The 26,323-nt window shown below is 38.4% G+C and overlaps 2 protein-coding genes across 3 annotated transcripts; both read right to left on the bottom strand.

Annotated features, from left to right (window-relative positions):
* Nucleotides 1-6,596: 6,596 nt before the first annotated feature.
* Nucleotides 6,597-13,563, bottom strand: crls1 (cardiolipin synthase 1). Its single transcript, XM_059359257.1, has 7 exons — nucleotides 12,977-13,563; nucleotides 11,760-11,897; nucleotides 10,996-11,125; nucleotides 10,707-10,792; nucleotides 9,597-9,665; nucleotides 8,693-8,784; nucleotides 6,597-7,149 (listed from the first exon to the last, which is right to left on the bottom strand). Exons 1-7 carry the CDS (start codon nucleotides 13,418-13,420, stop codon nucleotides 7,056-7,058), a joined length of 1,053 nt encoding a protein of 350 aa, XP_059215240.1. The 5' UTR covers nucleotides 13,421-13,563; the 3' UTR covers nucleotides 6,597-7,055.
* Nucleotides 13,564-13,584: 21 nt separating this feature from the next.
* Nucleotides 13,585-25,998, bottom strand: mcm8 (minichromosome maintenance 8 homologous recombination repair factor). Of its 2 annotated transcripts, XM_059359256.1 has the most exons (22): nucleotides 25,572-25,998; nucleotides 22,930-23,399; nucleotides 22,596-22,661; nucleotides 22,404-22,486; nucleotides 22,048-22,197; nucleotides 21,509-21,606; nucleotides 21,214-21,412; nucleotides 20,933-21,018; nucleotides 20,456-20,601; nucleotides 20,165-20,239; nucleotides 19,947-20,073; nucleotides 18,763-18,793; nucleotides 18,415-18,552; nucleotides 18,172-18,232; nucleotides 17,968-18,048; nucleotides 17,353-17,548; nucleotides 17,012-17,225; nucleotides 16,716-16,925; nucleotides 16,546-16,622; nucleotides 15,821-16,010; nucleotides 15,043-15,155; nucleotides 13,585-14,967 (listed from the first exon to the last, which is right to left on the bottom strand). In XM_059359256.1, the coding sequence occupies exons 2-21, from the start codon at nucleotides 23,390-23,392 to the stop codon at nucleotides 15,063-15,065; spliced, it is 2,784 nt and encodes a 927-aa protein (XP_059215239.1). In that variant the 5' UTR covers nucleotides 23,393-23,399; nucleotides 25,572-25,998; the 3' UTR covers nucleotides 13,585-14,967; nucleotides 15,043-15,062. The 2 variants fall into 2 exon arrangements, with proteins under 2 accessions (XP_059215239.1, XP_059215238.1); XM_059359255.1 differs by having other exon boundaries at nucleotides 13,585-15,155.
* Between the last annotated feature and the right edge of the window lie 325 nt (nucleotides 25,999-26,323).

The following is a 26,323-nucleotide window of genomic DNA, read 5'->3' as shown; positions in this document are numbered from 1 at the left end:
TGCACACACATAAACAGGCACATGCACTAACACACACTCCAGTCTTCACCAGCAGATCTCCGTGCTGGGAGCTTATATAAGGGAGAGTGGGAGGCTGAGAGCTATTTCAGGACCAGAAAAGACGCAAGTGTGCGTGTGTGCGAGTGTGTTTGTGTGTGTGTGCATGGCTACAGTACCCATATAGATTTGTATTGTTGCAGCTGTGTGTGTGTAGGCCTGCTGTAAGGACTATGAGGACTCTGATTCAGTGGGTTTCATAACCAGTCAAGTTTGAAGTGAAGTTTGGCTCAGAACCTCTGGCAGCTCAGAGAGTCTCTGTGCCTACGACGCGCTCAGTCACACCCCGGAGCTGCCTGCACACACATTCAAAAGGCAGCGATCCCACAGAGCTGTGTAGCAACTGGAAAATGCCTACATGTTTACTTGTTGTAGCCACAGACATGTCAAGTGCACCCGGATGTTTTGGCAGGAACATCTCTTCCCTCGCAGCTCTGATAAGAGCCTTTCCAAAACCTTCTTTTAATTGCAGTCTTCTCCCAAAAAAGCTCCTTTGAATTTCCTGAGGTCTCTCTGAAACATTTTAAGGGCTACCTACTTTCTTCTGAAGAAACAGTCCCTACAAAAACCTGCCCAAAGGATGTTTTATGGAATTTACAGAGTAAGGGGAAGGACTCCTTCAGTCAATTCAGAATGCCGCCGCAAGATTACTCAGTGGTTCAAACAAACGCTCCAACATCACCCCTGTCCTGAAGCCTCTTCACTGGCTCCCCGTTGCATACAGGATTCAGTTTAAAATTCTTACTCTCACATATAGAGCATTGCATGGGCAGGCTCCCCTATATATTGTTGAACTACTTCAACATATCTGTCAGCTCGGTCTCTTAGGTCAAACACATCTTCTGTCTGTTCCACGTACCCGTTTGAAAACGTGGTGATCGATCATTTGAATATGTGGCACCCAAACTTTGGAACTCTCTGCCTCTCCCCCTACGGCCTGCTATTTCTGTGGACTCTTTCAAAAATCACCTTAAGACCTATCTTTTTAGACAGAAATTTGGATGACCACCATGCATTGTACATATTATTTTATAATATCTATGTTTCATTGTGTTTTATTTGTGTTTTGATTGTGTTTTAACTGTGTTTTAATTGTCTTATGTTCCCCTATCTTATTTATTTATTTTTATCTTTTGTAAAGCACTTTGTGATTTTATCTGTGAAAAGTGCTATATAAATAAACTTTACTTACTTACTTACTTACTGCCTCTACAAGAGTTATCTAAATGTAACTGGTGAAATCTGTGAGCTTCACAAATTAATCTTAATGTACTGGGGTGGAGGCAGAGATCTCAGTTATGGATATTTCTGAACCTGATAAACTAAAACATCTGCATGACTAGTGAGAAAAGTGAGAAAATGTTTTTTTCTTTTTCTGTTAAGCACAGTGTGGCTCTGGGGATTGCACTCAATTGCATGAAACTGTGTAAAAACATTCAAAGTTAGGTAATGGTAATCAACAAACTGTTTTGGTTGAGAACCATTTACAAAATTTCTGATCATCAGCACATATGCTATAACATCTTTCCACTAAACATGGTCTTACATTTCAGGAATGACTCTTAATGCAAGAAAAATGAAAGAAGAAGAAATTAATGAAGAAGAAGAAAATTAAAAAAATTATGTACAAATATTCTCTCACTTCATCCACACTTTTTTCCATAAAAAAAAAACCCCAATCAGGAATCAATAAAAGACTTTATTCCGAATAGGACCGATGACGAGAATTGATAATGCGACTGGTATCAATAAAATGGTCACGTTCGCCCACATGATGGACCTTAATGACTTCTGTGATCTCTCTCTCTGGCACTTCCATCTTTGTAAGGGCCCTCATTGGAATAGTGAATTCCCTAGCCCCTTACCCTAACCCTTAACCTAACCTTCACCATCATAATTAAATGCCCTAACCCTATAACCCTAACATAAACCTAATTAAAAACATGTTCTGGTCCTTACTATGTAGGAAGTACAAGAATACACACACACACACACACACACACACACACACACACACACACACACACAAACAAACAAACGCACGCACACACACACACACACTGTCTGCCACTTCATAGGTCTTTCATCAGGTAAGACATCTTCAGACTGAAGTCTTGAGCAGAATGTTTTGTTTCATCTAAAATTCAGATGGCAACGAGATTAGGTAACAAATGAATAACAAGTGATTTTACATTCATAGCTTTAAAGCTTGTTTTAGGCATCTCAAGGCCTTATTTCCTAGGACCCAATCCATAAAGCAAGTTTAACAAATAGGCCAGCTGTATTTCGGTTGGTTTGACTCATTTTCAGTAGATTTGGTTCCATAAAGCAAATTCAGCAAAGTTCAAGCTCAGTTTCTATGGCAACTTATGCTAGGAAATATGTTGCATCTGCTTTATGAAAGTGAATCAAATGAAAATGAGTCAGACTACTCAAAATAAGCCTGGCTTTTTTGGTAAACTCGCTCTAAGGAGCAGTCCACTGCTCAGTAAATAAGGGGGAAAGAAAGCATCTATCCTGAGATGCTGATGAGCAGATTTAGGCTTTCTTTAGCTCCGTAGGAGACAGGATTCTCTCACTTGACGCAGGACTGCCTTCAACTGTGAGCGGTAGCTGGAGGGCCGTGCTGACATAGGCGTACAGATCCAAAGTTTGTCCTTGTTAGTGTGATTCAGCCTGTCTGTGGGTTCTGGAGAGCCGGGCTGTGAAGTGTGAAGGCACATTTGGCTGCTCTCGCCTCCATCACTAAATCATCTGTACCACTCTTTTACTTTCAAACCGAGCTTCATCTTCTCAACACGAGGGTGGTCTCTGGAGATCTTTTTTTCCCTCAAGTGTTGAAAACGGAAGCATAAATATGTTGTGTGATACCAATATAGGACCAAGAGTGAGGAACAAAATAATAAAAGCCTTTACCACATTACCACAAACCACATTATTAATATAAATGTACGATCATGTGTCTCTCCAAAACAGTTCTGAACCATCCACATTTCTTTCTCCAGTGCCTTTGTTTGAAAGCTTACAGCTTCTCTCACTAAACTGTAGTTCTGAAGCATTTCAGTAAGTCAATAAAGCATGTTATGGGATATTGACCAACACCAACGCAGTTACTCTGAAACTGCCAGCAGCTGGTAGTTTGCGCACAAACTCAATACCTTTAAATATGAACATTTTCTGAACAAGCAAAATAAATTGTATTCCTGTCAAAATAGAAACTCTCAGCAGCACATGAACAAAACTAGAACACTCTGAGACAAAATTAATTATTTTAAAAGTTGGCTGCTCCTTTTTTGACCCCATAATTCATTTTATTCATATTTATTCACAGTCACACATGGTTTAACTCCATATTTAAGTTCTAAAAAAAGGATCACCTCGTGCATTTCAATTGAGAATCGCTGAAAATCCTCAACAAAGACTTCAGCAGCAGAAACAAAAAGGCCTTCAGTAAGAATTCTATATAATGTAAGTCTGTATTAAGTCTGTAAATTAATCTTTTTTGTGAGCAGAGAAAATAATATTCTATTGCAAGTTTTATAGACCGTTGGTAATGGAGTATGACTAAATTCACTTCAAAAAAAGTTGGGATGCTGCAAAAATAATGTAATACAAACAGAATTAAATGATTTCCTACATTCATGTGTAAAACAGTACAAAAACAAGATATCTAATGCTCAAACTATATAAAAAATTTATTTTTTGTAAATATTCACTTATTCTGAATTAGATGCATTGTGTTTTTATTGACATTTTAAACACACATCTGAACTTGTTTTGGAAAGCCACAAGGTTACTGGATGTGAAAGCTCCTGGAGAGATTCTATCTGGTTCTTCCATCTAGTGGTTGAGAAAAGCCCTACAGAGGCTTCCTTCAGCAGGGGGAATGGGCAACATGAAGGTGCAGCTAAATTCAGGTTTAGTGCAGAGCTTTGACATTTAGGCTGCAAAATGACAAGATTAATGTGTACATTACTGCTGTTCAATCATCTGAAGTAACATTTTTCTTGGTTTATTGATATTTTACACTGCAGGTTTGATTACTATTCACTCAATAATTAAATCACTATAAAGCGGCATATTGCTGTCTGATCAGGCACCCTGTAATCATGGACTTCTAGTCACATATAACAACTATACACCAGCAGATACAAACTTTTCCATTTAACATTCAATCTACTCCCATATCAAAAGGCGAGTGGGAGTCCAGAGACAGAGGGCATACAATCTATTTGAATATGACAAGAAAAGGAGAATTATATCAACGCAGCAGTGTTGAGCTAATGGACTCCTACACTGCAAAAAATGGGTATTTAAAATCTGAGGGAAATTATCTTGCTGCATGGACACATAATTTCACTTGACAAGATTTCTTAAATTAAGATGATTAAATCTAGAAATAAGCATGTTGATCCCTTAAAATAAGAAATTAACTCTTCAAACAAGATAAATTAAGCGATGAACTTGCCCATGCAGAGTGCACTGCAAATTAATTGTTTCTTAACAAGATAAAAAAAATCTTTAGATTTAGAAGTGTTAGATAATTTATCTTGTGTTGAGTTAATTTATTATTTTAGTTCAACATGCTTATTTCTAGATTTAACAATCTTAATTTAAGAAATCTTGTCAAGTGAAATTATCTGTCCATGCAGCAAGATCATTTCCCTCAGATTTAGTGTTTTTATCTTGTTTTTAGACACACCTTTTTTGCAGTGTAATTACAATAGCCTATTATGATTTCAGGTTATAAAATAATGAACTACAACTTTTCAAAGTGATCAACATAGCAGAAAAACCATGAAGTCACAGGTCAAATCCGCATGTCAGCAATATGTTGGCTGCATTTTTTTTTAAAACCAGTGAAAAGTTTTACATCTTATTTCAATTAAATGTCTCCTCAAGACTGATAATGACTGAATCTTAGAGAAACTTGACCAAGTTTGAATTAGTTATTTTCTAACTTCAATTCATAAATCAATCCTTTGTTGTTTACTTTTTGTTTTAATAATTTCACGACACTGTACCAAAAATGAATAAAGCTCTCAATGACTGTCAATCATGACCACAAGCAGCCTGGCAAAGTAAAGTACAAGTTCATCACTAAGAGCTTGAAAAGAATAGAGCGGCTTGATTTATTTTAAGCTTTCATCTCTGAGGCACTACTAATTAAAGAGCTTTCCCCAAACACCACATGAGAAGCCTGTGAGGCATCATCCAGATTACACACTTCCAATCTGTGTTTTCAAATATGGACTTAAGTAACTATCTAATAAAAAGCACCAGCAACTTCTTTAAGCACTCGTTTAATGAGCGTAGGTATCAATTTGTTCCCAGTGATGGATATCTCATTTTAGAATAAGACTCTTTAAATTATTCAGTGAAGAGATAATGAGCAGACATCCCACACAAGGCCACGAAAACAACTCACACAAGCCTGGCAGTCAGCGGCACGCGGTCAGTAATGAAACAGCATTACACAAGTGGTGCTGAAAATTGCCGGAAAATAAGAGGGAGAGTTGAAAAGGTTACGCAGCAACGTTTCCCTCATCGCGCCAGATTTCTTGAGGGGGGAAAATAAGCAGCAGAGTCAGAAGCAGTCGCCAGAGGAGTTCAGTGAAAAAGCTACAGTAGACTCTGGTGTCTCCAAATAACCTCTAGCTTATTGGGCTTATTGATCTTGAGACTGGAGGAACTTGAAAGGAGCATTGCAGCATTTGTTGTTCTTTTAATAATAACAGTGAGCAGAGACATAAGCAGGGGATTCAGATGTTTGCTGTACCTGAGCAAGAGATAATAAACAGCAGTGCTCCAATAAATTAGAGAAAATTGGTCCTTTATTTCACATGTACTGGTTGTGTGCTAGCTCAAATATGATGTTTTGCTGATTTTATATTATTTGAGTTGAATATATTTTGAAGCCTGACTGTCGGTGCAACAAAAAAGCAATTATAAGATGCCTTCTGTCTTTTTACTTCATTAATCAGAGATAGCAAGTATTATTTAACATCAATGTGATGCAAGTGTGCCAGCATTAAAGCCTTCTCAGGAAGCTTGAAATTACCGGGAACATGTGATTGGCAGATTTCGCTACTTTCTGACGATGAAGCAAGATAAAATAAAAAAATATTCAATATTTACATAAAAACAGCAAACGTTCTCACTGAAAGAGCTGGAACAAGACAATTTTAGGTATTTCTTGCAAGAAAATATTTCAGAGGATTCCTATAAAAAATACACACTGGTAAAATGTATGAATTATTTAATAGTATAATTGTTTCCGCTCTACTCGAAAAGTAATAATTTGCAGCTCTAGCTTTAAGATTACAAGTACATGAAGGACCACAAAGACATGCTGGTCCTGTGCAACGCTGTTAGCATGTCATTGCATTTTTTAATCTGCTGATTGCTGATTCCAAAATGGATAGACTGTCAGATTTGTGTCTCATGAGATTAAACATGTCTTTTTTTCCCTGAAGAAAAACCAGCCCTGCAGTTCCATGCGCACACAGACAGAGACACACACACACAGACTAACCAAAGCAGATTTTCTTTTTAATCATAAATCATTGGTTTACAAAACTGACAATCATGTTGACATTGCAACCTCCAGATTGAAAAACTAAGAAAAAATAGAAGCTCTTGCCGGATTACTGAACATACACTGGACATGTATGTTTGAGCGTGTGCGTGGTGGGAGGGTGGATGGTCTATATCTGTGTTTGCAGTTTCTATATGTGTGCATGTCTGTAGTCCACATGCCAGTGCAGTGGCAGAGCTGCTGTTGGGTGTTTCTGTAGTGTTGCAGTAAACCGTCTGCATCCTCGGTTGGTTTCCGTGTGTCATTGCCACTCATAAATGGTTGTCACAGCTACTTGGTTTCAGAGCTCCTGGCGATCGTCCATCTGTCTGTCCGACTTTCGCAACGGCTGATCAGAGTCTCTGCAGGGCCTGTCAGCGCTATTGGCTCAGATTTCTGGCTGTTTTTCCTTTTATGGCTTTCATGGTGATCTGGTGTTGAGCACCTTGACTGTCTTGCGGCCGTAGTGCCAGTAGCTGTAGCCTGACGCTGCTGTGGTCACGGCTGTAACGTACCTGCAACATCACACAACACATGCCATAAACAGTTATTCAATCACTAGTTTCATTCACATGAGCAGATTTGTTTCAAATCAATTCCCTATTTAAGTTTTTTTTACTGTTTAATTCAACAAATAAATAACCATCTTCCAGTGGTCACAGTCGATGGATTAACTGATACATTTTTAACTATGTATTGAATGATCAAACTTTAATTCAAATCGTGCATTTAAATTCCATGTGTAAAATGTGGATAAAACTTGTCCCCCTAGTGGTAGAATCAAGAGAAACAGTGAAGCAATGCACTCTATTAAATGAAAAATAATAAAATATTAAAAAGGTTTTAAAACATCCCTTTATATCCCAATTTTCTTTTTTAATGTAATTTAACTTATCCATAAATTCAATTAAAACAAGTAGAAACAGTATTAACTGGTGCATTTTATGCTAAATTTATCCTTTTTAAAAATAATTTAAAAAGAAATGTAAAATGTCCAGAACTTGTATCTTAGATTTATTAATCAGTAATAATCAACCAATAAAATAAACTAGCATTATAGCAACCTAACTTATAGGAAGAAACTTACTATAAATTAAGTAGAAGTTCAAGCTACAATTTGGTTTCAGAGGCTTTACGGTTTTGTCATACACCTCCCATAACAAATTAATAAAAAAGTGTGAAAATAAAGTTGTTTTCTGGAGTAGCATACAGCAGGAGATTGTCCTCATCAGATGCATCCTCACCTACTGGAAATACTCTCTTTGGTTCAGACGACGGGTGCTGCGAGCTAGAGCTCGCAGCACATGAAGCTAAAAGTATGCTGCAAAAATTGTTTTGCCGTTCCTTGAATTTCTCTGACGATTTCAGCATTTGCATTCTCATTTTTGTATTTGTGTAAATGACTCAACCCTCTTCTTCACCCTCTAGTGTTTGCGTATTTCTGGTTTTGAGCCAGTTGCATGATAAAAATATCATCAACAGCCCACTTGCGTGCTGTGAATTCTTCAGACAATCACCTGCTCAATTTACACACAGGCTCGATCGGACATTACACAGACTTTGTACTTTGGGAGTTGGCAGGAAAAAGTCTGTTTAATGCCCAGTCCAACTGTTTTGGACATTTCTGTTCTCACAAACAGCTCCTAATATCTAGAAAGTTTAGGATTGCAGTGCATGTATGAAAGATGCTTAAATAAACAACAAACAATCAGTAAAATACAGATGTTTGTTTTTGAGTCGATGCATTTAATAGTTTGCTGAATATGTAGAAAAATGTAGGTTACTGTGACACAACGAAATGATTGTCCGGAGTCGGATCTCTCCTCCAACTCAGTCACACAGTTGTGGATTGAAACGAGTCAGTGCACTTAACCCCAACACTCTGCTGGAACAAACAGCATTTATGTGCTTGAGATGAAACCATTTGTATTCAAAAACCCTTTGCACAAATATTTTTTTGCTGTAGCCACTACACTGAACAGTAAAGGAGATTATAGAAATAAAAGTCAAGTGGATGAGACCTGCGTGTGTGTATTTGTAATAGTGTATGTGGTTTACCATAAGCACTGCAGTAGGATACTGTCTGTATACTGGAAGACCGGAGCAGCCAGAGAAGATGCAACCAGAAGGAGCTGGATGGCTGTATTCACCTAACACACACAGTAAATCAGAGTATTAACATTAGAAAGTCAAAACATCCTTTCACATTCACAGACTACCTGCTTCACCAACAAATGAAGTTTGGCTCATTATTTTTCAGGAAAAAACTTGTTGCACATCACAAAACACCTTTTGGCAGCAAAAAAAACAACTTCTCCTGCCAGCCACCATTATTTCCAGGTATCAAAATAAATTATGCAGGGTTCGTGGTGGAGCCGTAAAGGAACATTTGACAGTGAATTTTAATGTGTTAATTTTTGCACAACAGATTTCTGCATCCACGCTGCAGAATTTGGCATTCCTAGTACTGTAGACTCAAATTAACACGATGGATAAATGGTCAACAAGATCCCCAGCAAAGTTTTAGATTGGCTGATTAGAGTTTGTTTACATGTAGAGCAATTATCAGTTAAATAGGAGTAATCAAACTATAAATTTGATTATGAGATTTGTTTTGCACTTCTGCAATAACATAGCTTGGATTTTTAAAACAACAAGTACACTACCTGCATTAACATCAAATTATCATCAAAATGACAAGAAAATTACAAAGTTAAAAGTCAAGTAAGCATGTCTGTGTGCCGAGTCTGCCAGCTTTTATGTTTCTGCATCTCCTTACAGTCGTTCACATGTTCTAAAGTGTCAGAAAATATATTAATATTAAAATAATTGCACACACTCATTACATCCTGGCTCCATTGTTGCTAAATCTCCACTTATTGCAGAAATGTACAAAATGTTCAAAGTCCAGTGCAAAGTGAGAGTGGGTGGTTGTGTGTGTGTGTGTGTGTGTGTGTGTCACCTTGCTGAAGAGTGTGGGCTTGAGCTGTGCCGTAGTGTAGCAGGGGTTAAAAAACTTGCTAAGGGTCACCTGGAGGAAAATGAGGAAGAGGTTGTTAAGTACTTGTTTGCTCTGCTGTAACAGCCTTTGTAACAGAGAGTAAAATTCATGTTACTTTCTACTTCTAGCAGGTCTAGCAGGTCTAGCAGTGTTCCAGCAGACCATATTAATCAGTGATCTGTACAGATCTCCTCCCACGGTTTGGCATGAATGAGAACCTTGGATTCACACACTGTAGCAGGGCTTAAACACTTTGACCATATGCTTTCATTTGGCATTTTACATGAAGTGACATTACAGGCGAATATGGTCAGTTATACACAGCATTAAACATTTCATCCCATTTGTTTTTACTTTGACACGGTCTCAATCTGCAGCATGAACACTATGGGGATCTGTTATTGTTTCATCCACTAATTAACAAATTCTGATGTTTCCATCCGATATGGAATGACTGTTTAGTGTGTATCACAGCTGACCTAAATGCGGCAAAAAGAAATCTGTTATCTCAGGTGTGTTAGCAGCCATCCCTCGTAACGAAACGTAGAGCTAAACAGGTGGCAATGGTGGCAGTGGGTTGCTGGGTGTGGGAAATGAAGAATCTTGCATATTTATTTCTTGCAACAAATAAGAAAATAACGTAGGCAGTGACCAGGAAGGAACTTGTGTATAGTGTTCAAAGTTTTTTGTTTTTTTTTTACATTATTTAAAGGTTTTTAATAATAAACACACATGTGAAAAGACATTATATTGGTGGGATGTCAAAGTTTTAACCTCATTGAAATCCTACCATATCATTATTCTACTGATTATTTTGCATAAATCCTGCCCCCTAAATTAGTTAATAAAGAATGATGAGCTGTTTTTTCAGAAGATATATTCATCTCGTCCGCATTTTTATCCTGGAATGATCTGATCTGCGGCACAATCTGAACTGAAAGTTCTGTTATCCATAGCACTTCTAATGTCTTTTATCAGATAATGTGCTTCACAGTCTCAGTATTCAACTTCTAATGAATAAAAAGCTTTGTCAAAGTGTGCTTGTTTAGAGTGAAATGTAATGTGTCTCACCGGTGGAGGTACAGTCTTGTATCTAACCCAGAAGACAGCAGCTATCAAACCAATGTCTCTGGAAATCACTAGAGCGGTGAGCAGAGCTAAAACAGAAGAAACAGCACAATAATCTTGTTTATACACTGTGTTTTCATTGCTAGAACTTTGAAATGAAATAAAAGATGGAAAAAAACAACACTGAACAGATAAATGCTGCTATTTAATTCTACTGTCACTCATCATTCTCTTAAATATTACATTTAAGAATATATAAGAAAGAAGCATAAAGAAGAAATGACTCCAATACCTGGTATAAGATCAGCATAGGTGAGACTGACATATAAAATACTGATGAGAATCTTATCAGCCAATGGGTCGAGAGCGCTGCCTAAAGCTGATTTTTGAGTGGGCCACGTTCTGGCAATATAACCATCCAACTGAGAGACAGAGAAAAGGACATACAAAACATTGAATAGATGATTTTTCAGGTCTAAGGGAGAACATGTAGCAGGTATAAGGTCATCCTGATTCTAACCAATCTGACAGTAATAATGGTTGGACCATCCCATTCTTAATTATCATCCTGATCTAATGACATGTCTAGGATGTCCTGATCATTATTAAAAATGTTTAATTAACACATTTTTGTAGGCTGTCTTGTAATGTAGCTTGTTCAATGAGCCCATTCGTCACTGTGATTAATATCCATCTTAATAATTTAAAATTATGTTCTCTGAAATGTCAACTCAGTTTCAATGTCAAAAGGGTCCAGACAGACATCAGCATAAAATGAGTCATATTTTTAAAACAATAACTGTCTGATGTAGCCTTAATGCAAAATTTGAAATTCTATCTTGACACATTAATTATGACGGTATTACTATAACTGATATCAGGATACAAATATGTTCTGTAATATTCCCAGTTTCCAAGACCAAAATCATTTGAATCTGTAAGACATTAGCAATTATCGACTAAACTAAACTGAACTAAAAATAGACTGCAGTACAGTCAATCTGTGTATAAATCTGTAACCCCACATAAGTGTTTCAGTGAAAGCGTCTGAATTACGAGGTCAGTTGCTCCGGCCAGTGTGAACAGAGCGAGACTGAGGTGAAAGTGCTGCTCGATGATCAGGTGACCCAAGAACGGAGCTAGCAAAATCCGACACACACACAAGAAGTTGGGGATCGTCCACGGGTTCTCATACTGCAGAAGAACAGATTAGATACATATTACTCACAGATGAAGTTACAAGAACTTCTCCTATAACTAGTATAAATATGTTAAATACATCCTTAAACCTTTCAAGAGAGTGGTTCTACTTCTGACATGATTACTTATATGAGGATGCACAGTAGGTTTTACCCTCAGCTTGATTGTGAATTTTTCATTCATCCTCATTATCAATCTTGGAAAACAAGGAGCACTGGAATTGTTTGTTTTTGCTGCTAGATTGTTTAAGGACTGTATCAATAATGATATTCATGAGTTACAAAAATCTGCTAATCACATATCAGCTAATTTTACAGTTTAAAAATAAACTTGTTAGTACTCCACAACTGAAATACTATTATATGCAGCTCAGGGTTCTCTCTGCATCATAATGGTGGAGAATAATGTTAAAGCTCAATTTGTAACCCAAATGTTAGCGAAAATAAATAGTGTCTCGAGCAGTAGTGTAGTTTTACTTTTTACTCTTTTATTTCCTTTTTAACTCCAACCTCAACTTATTACTATATTTGTGTATTATTGTATTGTATTTTAATAAAGGTGCATCACTTTGGTCAATTGAGGTGGTTTGTAAATGTGCTCTATAAATAAACTTTGACTTGATTAGTGTGCAGGATTTTCTTCATTCATTAGAATAGGATCCATCATACTAAGGGGAATATCCCAGTGCAGATACATTAAAATGGTGTCTTAATCGGATTACGCTGTACTCATGCGCATGCAAGTAAAAATAGTCATTGTATAGCTGGAAATATAAATATTTTCAACAATTTTACTCAAAAATTTAGTTCTAAAATGAGAAAATACACTGATTTGTTACGTTTAATTCACATACAAAAACAGGCTTTACCATGTGGTTTATAAATTCTATAAATGCAATAATAATGGAAATATGAAATGACCCATTTCGGGATATAAAATATTGGTCATATCACCATGCCCTTGCTATAATGCAAAACTGTAGTCCAATAGAACGTTTGGATACTTTCATTTTTAGATTCAAGGCTTGTAATATACTTTGTAACTATCACTGTTTCACTCTGCAAGTTACTCACCAGCTCTTTGAACTTAAAGAGTCCCTGTCCCGGTACCGGAGTGGCTTCCTTCGGGTCCGCCGCTGGGGTGTTATCCGGTGTCTCCTTGGTCTTACCGCTGCAGAGCCCACGAGTATTGGGTGACAGCAGAGACCGTAAACTGTCCGCCGTCCTGCCGTGACCTCCCCGGTGCAGAAGTACGGGTCCCTGCTGGTGCCAGGGTGTCGCGTTTACCTGCTGGAGGATCCCAGCCGTCCCCGTCCCGTTAACTCTAAAGAGCCACGCGCCGCTTACCGGGGACTGCTTCAACCTTGTGTGGTCTGTGACAGGTCTGTGTGCGTGCCGCCATGACGAAGGCTCCAGCCAGAACACACCAGCACCCCGCGCTGACACCAGGCAGCGGACGGTTACTGCGCTGCGGCTCAGCGGCGCGGAAATCCTCCGCAAACACATCATCATCATCATCACGAGCCCTTCGTTACCGACCTGCTGGTCTCGTGCTGCCCGGCGACGTTTTCATGTTTAAGTTTCAGACTCTGACGGTCAGAGTCGACTGAGTCCCAGCTCCAGCCAGCAGGCTGCCATGTTGCCGTAAAACTGACACGGTGTCGTAAAATCGCTAATAACGCTGTCGTTAACAAAGCTTTTATTTTGAAAATCAAATATTTTGTGATTTTGACAACTCAGATTTCTAAATATCAGCAAAAGAAATAAAGGCACTATATCAAATAGCTTTGATATGACAATACATTAGGAAATCTTTAAGAAAAAGATTTATAAGAAAATAAAATTATTTATTCACAATTTAAAAAAAAAAAAAAAACGTATAAAGTGCATATGGAACAAAATGAAAACAGAAATAGTAGACGATACAGAACATTTGAGAAAGCATAAGGACAGAAAAAGAAGTACATGATGCAGCTTTTTAGATTATAGCCCGACCAATACTGGATACTTGAGGATGATGATGAAGTCAATCTGAGAAGAATATACTTCCAGCTAAATACCACATCAAAACAGGTCTGCATTTTGGGTAGGGAAGGTAATATCAAGCTTCCTGTTTCAGCTTTTGCTGATTTTAAATGTTTCGATACTTATATTGTGAAGTTTGTTCTGTAATATTTTGGTGTTGTTGGTGACAGTTAACCTCAGTGGATGAAAGTTCACTGTGTAGACCTATATATAGCAGCTTGGTGCCACGTGCAGCGGAACCGCAGAGACTGCTCTGCAAAGTGAGGACAAGCTGCATCACTGGAAGCAACTGTTAAAATAACATGAATTAATTTATACAAATGTCATTTGATGTATAAAATAAGTAATAGTGGCCTTTTCACCATATTCATAGAAGTCTTTATGAACAAAGTAAAATAAAAAACAACTCTCAGTAGTGAAAAAATATACTCCCCTATAAAGTATTCATCCAATTTATATGCATTACTATTTATTATCAGTGCATTATCAGACCGACCTTGCTTAACAAATTCAGGTATGAAAGCTGTTTGACAAATCACCATGTACTGTAAAATACATGTACAGTGAAAGCGTACCTGACTATAAGTGTTTATAAAGTTTTCAAAAGGTTTTATATCTTTAACATAAAAGTATCTGTGACACCACTGAAGAGGTGATGCACTTAATTACATTTCTTAAAGCCTGAGTAATGTTTAAATCCTACTTAAGTGATGCAATGCAGGCACAGCCATATAACATTATGCCATGTTTAGTTTGAAGCTTTTTGTGTGTAAATAAGTGACTATTTCAACAGAGATGTGTAATGGTGTCACTTCCTCTTTTTAGCAGGAAGTTTGTGCTCATGTGGGAAGCTGTGGTTGCTTTAAGGTCCAGTGGAGAGATGCTCTGTGTGATTTTTCAGTAGTTGGATGATCTGTCCCGTCTTTGTCAGTTGTTGTGGTTATTACAGTCTCTTCAAAAGGTTATTCAGTAGTCTGTCAGGTGTTGGTTTGGTGAAAGTGGTCTGGATAATGGGTTCCACACCAAAAGTTTTTCATTCTCTGTACAAAGAGACGATGTTAAGTTATCCCAAACACTGACCTTATAGTGTTTTGCAGGAAGGAGCAGGTACATACTATGGTGTAGTTGTTAGTGATCAGACAGTCTGCAGCTGGTACAGCTTGGGTCCTTTCTTCAGCAGGAAACCTTGTTCATTCAGGGAACTCACCAGACCTTCAAAATCCATCACCTGGAAGGAATAAACCAATGACTGAAAATGAATCATCCAGCATGCATAGAATGATTATTTAGTGCAACATCAGGTTTTACTGCATGTATTCAACACTAACTTGTGGCTTCTATTACTGAGAATGTTTCTATTCTACAAAGAGATATTTCAACCCACAGAAATCTCATCTTTCTATTAAACCGTAAATGAACAACATTTTTACAGCAACATTATACATTACTGGAAAAAGCACTTTAAAATTTGCTTCTCATTCATCCATTCACACACACATCATATCATTCATACATCCATGGTGGCCGAGCCACCATGCAAGGTGCTGACTTACCAATTGGTTGCAACTTACCATCTTTAATCTATCAGTAATTCATTTTATTTTTCTCATTTCTTTAGGGTTTGTTCAGTGACCCGACATTAAAAATCTTGAATAATGTGTTGGTGTCTTAACTTTTAATTTTATCCTTAGCAAGTTGAAGACTATTTTTTAAATAAGCGCAATATGAGTGGAACTGGGGCACTGCTTGGGTTCTCCTTCGTTTGCTAATTTAACTGAGATGAAAATCCCAGTCACAGATTATATCTCACCGATGGAATTTGGCATTTGTGCCTTTAATGGATGAAATTCTTGGGTATTGTTTTTATCGAGTGCATGTGTATTTGAGTTTCACCTTGATTTTCATTCTTTCAGCCACAGATCGAAGCGTCTGTAGGTCGAACTGCTTCTGATTGGTCCTCTGAGCATGCAAGTGGAGTGCGTTGACCAGTCGTTTTGCAGCACTGCGCTGACTCATGCCTGCTCCAAGCTGAGAGCGCTCAAAATCCAGATTGCCAAGACCATCTGAATATGTGTCAGCCAGACTGAAACACAAAATCACAAAGACACACAGAAGGAGAGAGAGAGTGAAAAATACATCTAAGGTTAGTTCATGTAAATCCCACAAGGCTTCACAATTTAGAAAAAAAACAGTTATCAGTTCTGCAAGGTGTACTGCTATGTGCACTGGATTTAAAAACAAATTCTATTTATTATACTGCAAAGAAGTCTTGTCTCTTTAGAAGTGCCACATACACATGAAAGCTGCAAGTTGGTCTATTAATTGATTGACAATAAAACAACTAGATGACAAGTTGATAATTGAATTGCTTTGGATAAAAATGTCTGCTAAATGATGTTGTAGTTAAACATTTGGCAGTTTTTTTTGTAAAAATGCCAAATATTTCCTGGTTTGAGTTAAATGAGGGGGGATTTCCTGCTTTTTTTGGGTCTTAATTTAACTAAATATATTACCTTTTAACAGCATCTGGGCTTTAAGGGCATTGTGATGGGCATTTTGCTGTTTTTTTGTCTGTCTTTTGTTGTTTGCTACTCTAATAAAAACTCCCATTGTGTCACCTGTGTTTCATGATCTCCACCACATCTTCAGCATCACTCTTGGTAGCCGTCTCCCTGAGATCCAACCTGGCTCTTGACTGCACAAAAACACAGTTAACCACAAAAGTAGAAGAAGTTGCTAAGTGCTAATGGGTTACTGTCCTAAACACACCAAACATACAGAATCCTACCTCAGTCAGTCTGATTAAAGACTCGAGCTGTCGTGTGGTGATGGGTGTAGAATCAGCAGAGTGTGACTGAGATCGCAGTGACAGGTAAAAGTCCTGAAGTGTATTTGCTGCTTCAGGAGAGAGCGAGGGATGGACGTACTGGCGGGCGTAGCTGATATACTTCCTTAGCAAACATACTGGAATGGGGTCTACAGTTTCACCTGCAGGGATCTTGACACAAATAAACATATATTGCATCAATGTGAAGATTTTTGACAGATATTACTGCACTCCTCGGCTTTTCCTTTTTGTTTTACCTGCAAACGTTCAGACAGCGGCAGGTCTGAGTGTTCTAGCAGGATGGAGGTCTCTAAACCACAGTTGGCCCTGGTAACAGTGGCGCTGCTGGTTTTGCCTCTCCCGGCCCTGTTTGCCATGACGTGTTCTGACAGATGGCGGTCATGTGACTCATCTGGGATGTCCAGAAGGAGGAAGACAACGTCGAATCGAGAGAGAAGCGCTGAGCCCATTCTAAAGACAAGGCACAATTGTAAATACAAGTAAGCCACTTGTATATTTACACAGATATACAGTAATGCACTCCAGCAGTTGCTGTAAACCCCAGTGAATTGATTGCCTGATTTTTGAGCTAACTTACTTCAGATTTTCAGAAACAGTCTTGCCTCTGTTGTAATGCCCTCCAATGGGGTTCGCAGCAGCTACGACTGACGTTCTGGCAGGCAGAGAGGAAACTATTCCAGCTTTAGCCAGACTCACAGACTGCTGCTCCATGGCTTCGAGCAGAGCCTGCTGCTGGCTGCCCAACTTATCAAACTCATCAATGCAGCACATGCCTAAAGACAACAGACAGAGAAAGAGAATAAGTCAATGTTTTTTTTTTTGAGTTTTGCATACTAGCCGCCCCAACAGGCAGTGAGATCCAACACTGTGTGGAAAACATGGATATCTAATTGTGTTGATTCCTCAAGTTTCACTTCAAGGCTTTGTTTTTTTTTGTTTTTTTAATTGAGTTTAGAAGTTCACCTGACACTTGAGGGTTATTTAAAACCTCAGGAAAGAGATAGTGCTGCACTGCGCAAGTATTTTTCAGAAGATTCAAGACATTACAGCTGGTATTTTCTGTCGGCGGTCAAAAGAGTCGGGCACAACCTTCAAACAAATATTTGTTACTGGTACAGGACTTCAAGACAACCATAATAAATCAATATATACTATGTATTATTATTATATTTATTATGTATGTCTTTCCCACCTTGGTCAGCCAGCACCAAGGCTCCTGCCTCTAGAGCATAATCCCCTGTTCCTGAGTCTCGGGATAAGCTCACTGTTAGCCCTAAAAACAATAAACATAAAATATTGAAATCGCAACTCGATTATGTTAAAATGCATTTGAAAGACTGTCCAGAGAATAGTCACAACCTGAATAATTTATGGAGAGTAGTTAAAGACAATATACCTGTGGTGCTTGTGCTGTTGCCACATACATAGATTCCTCTGGGAGCCACATTACACACTGCCTACACACAGAGCAAACAAGTTACATTTACACACTGAAACTGGTTCAGATACCACAGCTTCAAAAAGTAAACACATATTACAACCTTTGCATAAGAGTAAAAAAATAACATTGTTGACTGTGTTTTACAAATCTAAAGCAGATATTACTGCTCCATCAACGTGTTTTTTCTGGTGTGTTTACCTGCAGCATCTGACTCTTTCCCAGCCCAGGGTCTCCCACCATCAATATGTGTGGGTCTCCTCTTACAGGGACGCTGTTCTTGCCTGTGTGTTTCTGTCTGCCTCCAAACAACGCCAACACTAGAGCAGCTTTCACCAGCTTGGGGCACACAAGAACACAGAATGTTATATAAAACTTTTATCATTTTTGACAAATTTAAGATGACAGAAAATGCCCTGTTTACACCGGGTGTGAATGACATTGCTGTATTCAACCAAATCACAAGTATCCCTTTAATAAGGGATCCCTATGAAAATACTGTTGGTGTTCTTAATGTTGTCAGAAGTGCAGTGCAGTTGCTCAACTCACTAAGTGGCCATAGATGGCAGGACACAAAGACCTGAAAGAAAAGAAGATCAGAGTGTTTGTATGAGTTAACAGCACTAAAGAGGACTTAAAGTCTACTCACACACAGTAGCATCCCTGCGTGGCTGAAATGCCTCGAACATAACACTAAGCAAAAGTCTTTTTTTATTTTCTATTTCCAAGATCCTTCAGACAAACAGGGAAAAAAATGTCACGTTCACCCTAAGGTAGTGTCAGAAGCAAGTGTGTTAGCTTTAACTACACCGGAAGGGTTAATGCTTGAGACAATTACCATTTCAGGACACTTTTGTGACATACTTTGGGCTTGCAGGCTCATCTCTGAATTGTCACACTTGAAACGTAAAAATAAACAGACAAATGTGTTTACACACCTGCAAGATTTGTTTTTCTGTCATGTTTAAAATAATCAAAATTGTCCCACATTTTTCCAACACAAATAATCACAATTTTTAAAAACTACAAGTTGATATTTAATAACCGCCTAAAACATGTCATATTGTAAGTAGGGCCGGGACTTTAAAAAATGTACGCATTTTAATCGCACTTATTTTTGAGTTTCAGGCGGACCGAATATACTGGAGCACCAACTAGCGTTCATGAGTTCAGACAACAACAAACCACAGTGAACATGAACGGAGAAGCTGATGAGACCGCTTTGGTTGGCCCCGTGGATGGGAAATTTTGTTACAAAAAACAAACGGATGGAAGTGTCGATAAGAGCATGGTTGTGAGCAAGATATGCAACAAGGAATTCACAAATCACCGCAGCACATCGAGCCTCAAGTATCACTTCAATGCAAAACATATAGCAGCTAGCAGCTAGTGTGGTAGCTAGCATGGATTGTGTTTTACTTAAAAAACCAAGGTATTATAGTTTATGTAATGTACTATATTTCTAAATATGCTATTGCTACACTTAATGGCAAAAATTGCACTGGTCTGTTGGACTTGAAAAAAAATAAACAATATTTTTGCTTAAGCTTATGTATTTAGTCATTATTCGATGGTAAACTAAAAATCCATGTGAAAAAAATTACATCTCACTGTTCTCAGGTCAAATATTTATATGCGATTATTATAGATTAATTAATTACAAAGCCTCTTATTAATTAGATTAATTTTTTTAATCGAGTCCCAGCCCTAATTGTAAGTAATGGATATCTTACTGTACTATAAGTCTCAGCAGGTCAGGCTGTGACTGGATCTCCTGGATGGCATATAATTCCTTCAGACTGAACTCCTCCCCTCCAGAACGATCTTCAAGCGACCCCTGACCAGACTTGGACTGCTGACCTGTAAATAAAGACGAAATAACAACTTATTGCTTCATTAAATAACAAACATAAAACTGCTTTGCAAAGTCTAAACACACTTGCTTCAGTACCTTTAGAATTGCTGACTGAAGTGGCTTCAAGGTAGAGGAGGAACATACATTGGTCCTTATTTCCCCGAGAAGTACCTGCATACATAAAATAAGAGTGTGTTTTGTGAGTGTTTTGTTTTCTAAGACAGGAGAGAAATTCTTCGTCGTTTCCCCCTACGAGAATTATGGCACTTAAATATAGGCTGAAAGTGGCAGCATATATACAAATATATATGTTACCTACTAAAAAATTACAAAAGCTTACTCCAAATTAAATCTCCCACCCTGGTAAGAATGAGTGTGTGTTCATACCATCGTTGGTGACTCTAACTATCCCTGTGACAGTGACCGTGTCTCCAGGGACGCAGCTGTCACAGAGGTCGGAGGTCAGGTGACACTCCACAGTCCGTGGGATTCGCCCAGTCTCCCTCTGCTCGCCACTCATCAACTCCTGCACCCTGAAGTAGCACAAATACACTAATTACAACTGAAGTATGTAAATGGTGACTCAGGAGTGAAGATTCACAGCTTTTTTGCATTAGAATATGTTAATATATTATATTCCACTTTTCAGTCGAGAAGTAGTATTAGTAATACATTTTGTGCCATTGGAGATAAAGTACATTGTGCAAATCGAACAACGAATCCAGTAATGCAATCAATGTCTTTCCTACTCACTCTTTTTGATCAGAGAAACAGCTAATATGAAGCATTTTAATCAACAATGTTCTGCCACAGTTTTTAACAGCTGATCATTCAATAGTATACACAGGCACATGATGTACTTACTTGATGATCTGCCAGTCTACAGTGTGAGTAAGAGGCGAACTCCGAACAGGGGTGAAGGAACGACTGCGGCAGTCAGGCTGGATACACTAGGTGATTAAGAACACGCATACATACACACACATTAAAAGGCAAAATAAACCTGTATTTCTAAGTAATGGTGTCAAAGATGGTTGCATGTGTATGCTGTCGGGAAATTGTATGTATGTATACATTATTACTTTAATATGTGAAAACATTAGAGCAAAGAAAAGATATTGTAGGAAAAATGTGTGTGTGAATACCTTGGTGGGTGTAGTGTATTTCCCATGCTGCAGTGGCAGAGACTGTGTGTGTGAGTAGCCCTGGCACCTGAAGGCCATCCTGGTACACAGAGGTCTGATGCTGCTCACTCTGACCACTGTTCCCCTCACACAGACCAGTCGTCCAAACACACTGGCACGCAACGTCCGCAACGCAGTCAATGGTTCATAGTTATACAGCCTGTGGATGATTTTAAATAAATTAATCTTAATTCATGTCTTGCAGTTGTGATTTCAGTTAAATTAGGGCAAACAGCTGATTCTTTGTGTGCACTACCTTGCGCTGATGTGAGGGATGTTGATGATTGGTGCAGCGACAGGAAGCTCTTCCCCTTGCAGCTCGGCAGCTTGTTTCTGCAAATCTATTGTCAACACCTAAAAAAATAGAATTGCCAATATTGACAGACATGTGAAAAATAACAAGAATGACAAGAATTAATTTCCAGAGTACAATTTCACATTTAATATCAATTTATTAAAAGGTTTTGAGTACTTAATAATCTATGCAAAGTAACTATGAATGTGTTTACATGGACATGAGTATCCTGGTTATGAAGCTTATCACAGCTCTTGTCAATTTTGGATATGATGTTTACAAGGGAAACAAAAAGAAACTGGTTTATTTATATCCAGTATTTATGGTAAATAATAGTATTTTAGTTACTGAATGCTATTTGTGCAGGTGCCTGTGATGTAACCCAAACAAACCTTAGAGTATTTAATAACTTTGCAGATACATGATATGTGTACGTTCTAAGAGGTTATAACTTGCAGATGACAACATATGTGTGTGTAGTAGTGACTGTGAACATGTACCTGGTGAATGGCCACTCCCAAACACTTGAGCATCAGCTCTGGCTGCTCCTTCAGCTCTGTGATCAGATCGGGAAGCGCTTCAAGAACGGTTTTGTTTCCAGTCAAGTCTGCATAATCCACCAAAACACTGCCTTGACGTTCGATCTCATCCTGTGCACAAACACACAAGAATTTGCCTTTTAGCTGATGTATAAATCATGTATAAATCAGGAAAAAAAGTAGAAACATTTCGATTGAAAAAGGTTTTTCCCCCTGCCTAAAGAGAAAAAAAGATCATGTCATGGATACACTGACTCCATTGAAACAAATATAACACTAAAAGTCAGTTCATTAAACAGTGAGATACATAGACCGACCTTGTCATACAGTTGAATCTTTGAAGTGAAATACTTCTCAAACACTTTGATCTTCTCCACACTGGGTGAGCTCTCTATGAACCCTGCATATAAAAAGACATATAAAGACAGAAAAAAAACAACATCAAAACCATTTTGCATCTATAGCATGCTTTAACATTACGGGAAACAGAGCTATAAACACACACACACCTTCTGTGAAGTAGTGTGTCCATCCTCTGTACGGGCACGATATATCCAGAGTAGTCTGACAAAGGACTGAAAAGGCAGTAGAAGGCAGTTAGGATTGTAAATTATGACACATGTTGTTGCAACTTTTCATGTATTTCATTAGATAAAATGGTGTAGCAACATTGGATGCTAATGCTACATTTGTGTTTTGCTTAATTATGTTTTTCTCACACATTACACTATTTTAACAAGTGCACTTTGCTAATGAAGATGCCAGCAAATAATACAGCAATTCATTTTCCCCCTAAAAAGTTTACTGCTGGATATGTAATAGAGAAAAGCTAATTATACTCACCTATTTGACTGCTGAAGGTATGGTTTCCTGATCCTCCTGTTGAACCTCTCCCTCCTCTCCATGGTCTACTCCTCCATCCACCCCCTCCTCTCCATCCACTACTACTGCCGCCTCCTCCTCTCCATCCACTACTACTGCCGCCTCCTCCTCTCCATCCACTACTACTGCTGCTGCCGCCTCCTCTCCATCCACTACTACTGCCGCCTCCTCCTCTCCATCCACTACTACTGCTGCTGCTGCCTCCTCCTCTCCATCCACTACTACTGCTGCCTCCTCCTCTCCATCCACTACTACTGCCGCCTCCTCCTCTCCATCCACTACTACTGCTGCCTCTTCCTCTACATCCACTACTACTGCCACTGCTGCCTCCTCCTCTCCATCCACTACTACTACCTCCTCCTCCTCCTCTCCATCCTCCACTTCCAACCCTCCATGAGCCTCTCTGGGATTCCTCTCCACTCATGGCTTTCCTAAAACAAAGCAAAGAGGATGAATACAGCAATAATTAGTGAGTGAAACAACAGAGTATACAAAGCAAAGTAGTTTCTTTTCATCATATTCTCAGTCAAACATTTCACAAGCATGCACGTGTATTGAATAGAAAGGCATAAGTGCTTTATAAACTGGATAAACGGTGTGTCTCATTGTGTTACATGTTGCTCTGAGTAACAACGTATTGCAAGAATAAACTGTCATGTAACGTTAGCTAGAATTTATCGCTATTCCTTTTTCAGTGCTCTGAACTCAATTTCGTCACTGTTAAAATAATCACCTAACTCATTTTTTCAAGTTTTTCAACAAACACAAAAACCTGACCAAAAGTGTAACATATGACATTTATTGATCATGTCACTCAAAAAGGATGTAACAAAGGATGGCTATAGGCATAGTAAAAACACTGTGTGTACATTTTGTAACTTAAGAGAAATAAATGACTTAGGCAATTTTTTGAACATGCCTTTGTGACTTAAGCAAGATATGGTAACACTTTATTTTGAAGGTGTCTACATAAAGCCTGATTTCCACCGGGCGCGTTACTGCAGCGTAACGTCAGCGTCGCGTATGACGTTGCAAATAGGTAACAATCTAATCAATGAGAGCATTTCCACCGGGCGCGTAGCGTAACGTTACTGCAGCGTCGCGTCATCGTCTCTACGCGAGCATTAGGTAGGACTTCTATTTCTCTGCGAGACGCTGCCAACTCGCGTGAATTTAAACAGAGCAGATCGCACCAGACAGGAAGTCCGACTCAGATTCAGCGTAAAACACTTCCGCCCCTTTCAAAATAAAACACAATACGCAGTTCATGCAGCCTAAAACTACTTCACATCAACGTTATGTTATGACCGGGGCACCAGATCGGCAATCAATCAATCAAAGGGTCTCAGAGGATCGGCGACACGGAAGACAAGAGACTAATTGTTGAAGTGGAACATCATACAATCATTTATGACATAATATATTGTTTTTATAAGGATAGATGGTCAGATCAACATATCTTTCACCTCGGAGAAGCAAAGTAAGTTGGTTTTTGTTGTTGTTGTTTACTTTATACACACAGTTTATCCATAGACTGTATAAATAGAGTTTAAAGTTTATCACGGGAGCTTGCGGTCTCCCGTATGGTCAGGATTATCGCGTGATCTCGTTATCTCGCGTGTATACGGCCGGCTCGCTAAACTGACGTGCTGCTGCAGTAACGCGTCCGGTGTGAATTGACAAGACGCAGCAAAAACGCTGTGGAGACGTGCTGCTGCAGTAACGCGTCCGGTGGAAATCCCCAGTAAGAGTCACACAAGCCTGTCAGAAACATGACATGACAAGTATCATGAGCATTAATGTTACTTCAAAGTGTCACTAATGTTCATGACACACTCATGTCAGTCTTGTGTAGCCACCTTCAAAATAAAGTTCTACCATATCTTGCCTAAGTCACATTTTATTTTGATTTAGGCATAATTAAATCCGCTTAAGTCTCACACTTGACATAGGCCATTATCTTAAAGAGGTAAAATCACATGATCTGATAAACTGAGAATGTATGTGATTTTACCATTGGTGGCTGGCGTCATGAGGAGATGATTTAGGCAAAAAAAAAAAGACAAAAAGACAAAAAATGACTTAGGCGATTATTTTAACAGTCTGACGATTTATAAAGCTGTGAATTTAGTAGCAAAGACAACACGTCTATCTAGCAGACCGAATTAAGCGCTTTAAAGAAATTGTTCAACAATAATCAAACCATTTTCATCTCGGCATACAAACAGTATAATAAGATGTAACGTTAAGTTGTATTAGCAAATGCCCAACGTTTATAATTCAACAGTTAGCGTTCAACGTTAGTAATGGTCGGTTGCACATTTTGCTATAGCTAGTTAACTATCATTAACTTTCACTGCAGACAAACAATGTATATTTAAACTAATTCTGTTAAAGTCCTAAATTCAGTGCCATATTTTATAACGATGGCGTTAAATGACTGTGATGTCTTAAACTGTGTTGAATTCAAGTCTAACGTTACGTTATTGTCGGTGTGTTTTTGCGTTGTGTAACGTTATTAACTGACGTTAGCTTAATTATGTCTGTTATCTGTGACGTTTACCGTTAAAACGCTATGACAGTGACAGTGGGTTGACACAGACCTTTCGTTATGCCTTGTGAAATAGTTTGACGCTCGAAAAACGACGGTAATATGCTATTTTAACTCAAAACATTAAGAAAACCGTGCGTTTACAATAAAGGAGCCGTCAAAGTTCCCTCCATTGAGCGAAGCGTCTTCTTCTACGTTTTATTTATGCTGCATTGCAGATTCTTAGGCCATTTACTGCCCCCCAGAGGACACCAACAGTACTATATTTAAGAGTACCATAACATCACACTGTTAAAATAATCGCCTAAGTCATTTTTTGTCAAAATTGTTTTGTTTTTTTTGTTTTTTTTTGCCTAAACCATCTCCTCATGACGCCGGCCACCTATGGTAAAATTGCCTACATCCTCAGTTGATCGGATCATGTGATTTTACCCCTTTAAGATCATCACTTTTTGACAATTTGCCACATCCATAGGCTTCAGAGAAGAACCCAGCAAAGAAGAGCTAGAGGGGGATTGTTTTTTATTTTTTTATTTTATTAATTTAAACAAAACACAACAGGAGATTGTTTAGTTATCAGTTTAGTAGTTTATCAGTGTTTTATTGTTGACACTAATATTGGTAACACTTTACTCTAAGGTGTCTACATAAGAATGACATGAGCTTGTCATAAACATGACATGGGATGTGTCATGAACATTAGTGACACTTTGAAGTAACATTAATGCTCATGATACTTGTCATGTCATGTTTCTGACAGGCTTATGTAGACACCTTCAAAATAAAGTGTTACCATATCTTGCT

The sequence above is a fragment of the Centropristis striata genome, chromosome 20, assembly GCF_030273125.1.
Source record: "Centropristis striata isolate RG_2023a ecotype Rhode Island chromosome 20, C.striata_1.0, whole genome shotgun sequence".
In the NCBI taxonomy this organism is placed as follows: domain Eukaryota; kingdom Metazoa; phylum Chordata; class Actinopteri; order Perciformes; family Serranidae; genus Centropristis; species Centropristis striata.
This window is presented reverse-complemented; position numbering and strand designations above follow the sequence as displayed.

Excerpts from the sequence above, each read along its gene's own strand:
- crls1 (XM_059359257.1), bottom strand. The coding sequence starts at position 13,420 with ATGATGATGATGATGTGTTTGCGGAGGATTTCCGCGCCGCTGAGCCGC. Across the intron at positions 10,793-10,995 it reads CTATGCTGATCTTATACCAG|CTCTGCTCACCGCTCTAGTG; the intron begins GTATTGGAGTCA and ends CTTCTGTTTTAG. Across the intron at positions 9,666-10,706 it reads ACAAGACTGTACCTCCACCG|GTGACCCTTAGCAAGTTTTT; the intron begins GTGAGACACATT and ends ATTTTCCTCCAG.
- mcm8 (XM_059359255.1), bottom strand. The coding sequence starts at position 23,392 with ATGAGTGGAGAGGAATCCCAGAGAGGCTCATGGAGGGTTGGAAGTGGA. Across the intron at positions 18,233-18,414 it reads GAAAGAGTCAGATGCTGCAG|GCAGTGTGTAATGTGGCTCC; the intron begins GTAAACACACCA and ends CTCTGTGTGTAG. Across the intron at positions 17,549-17,967 it reads CTTGGTGCTGGCTGACCAAG|GCATGTGCTGCATTGATGAG; the intron begins GTGGGAAAGACA and ends TGTTGTCTTTAG.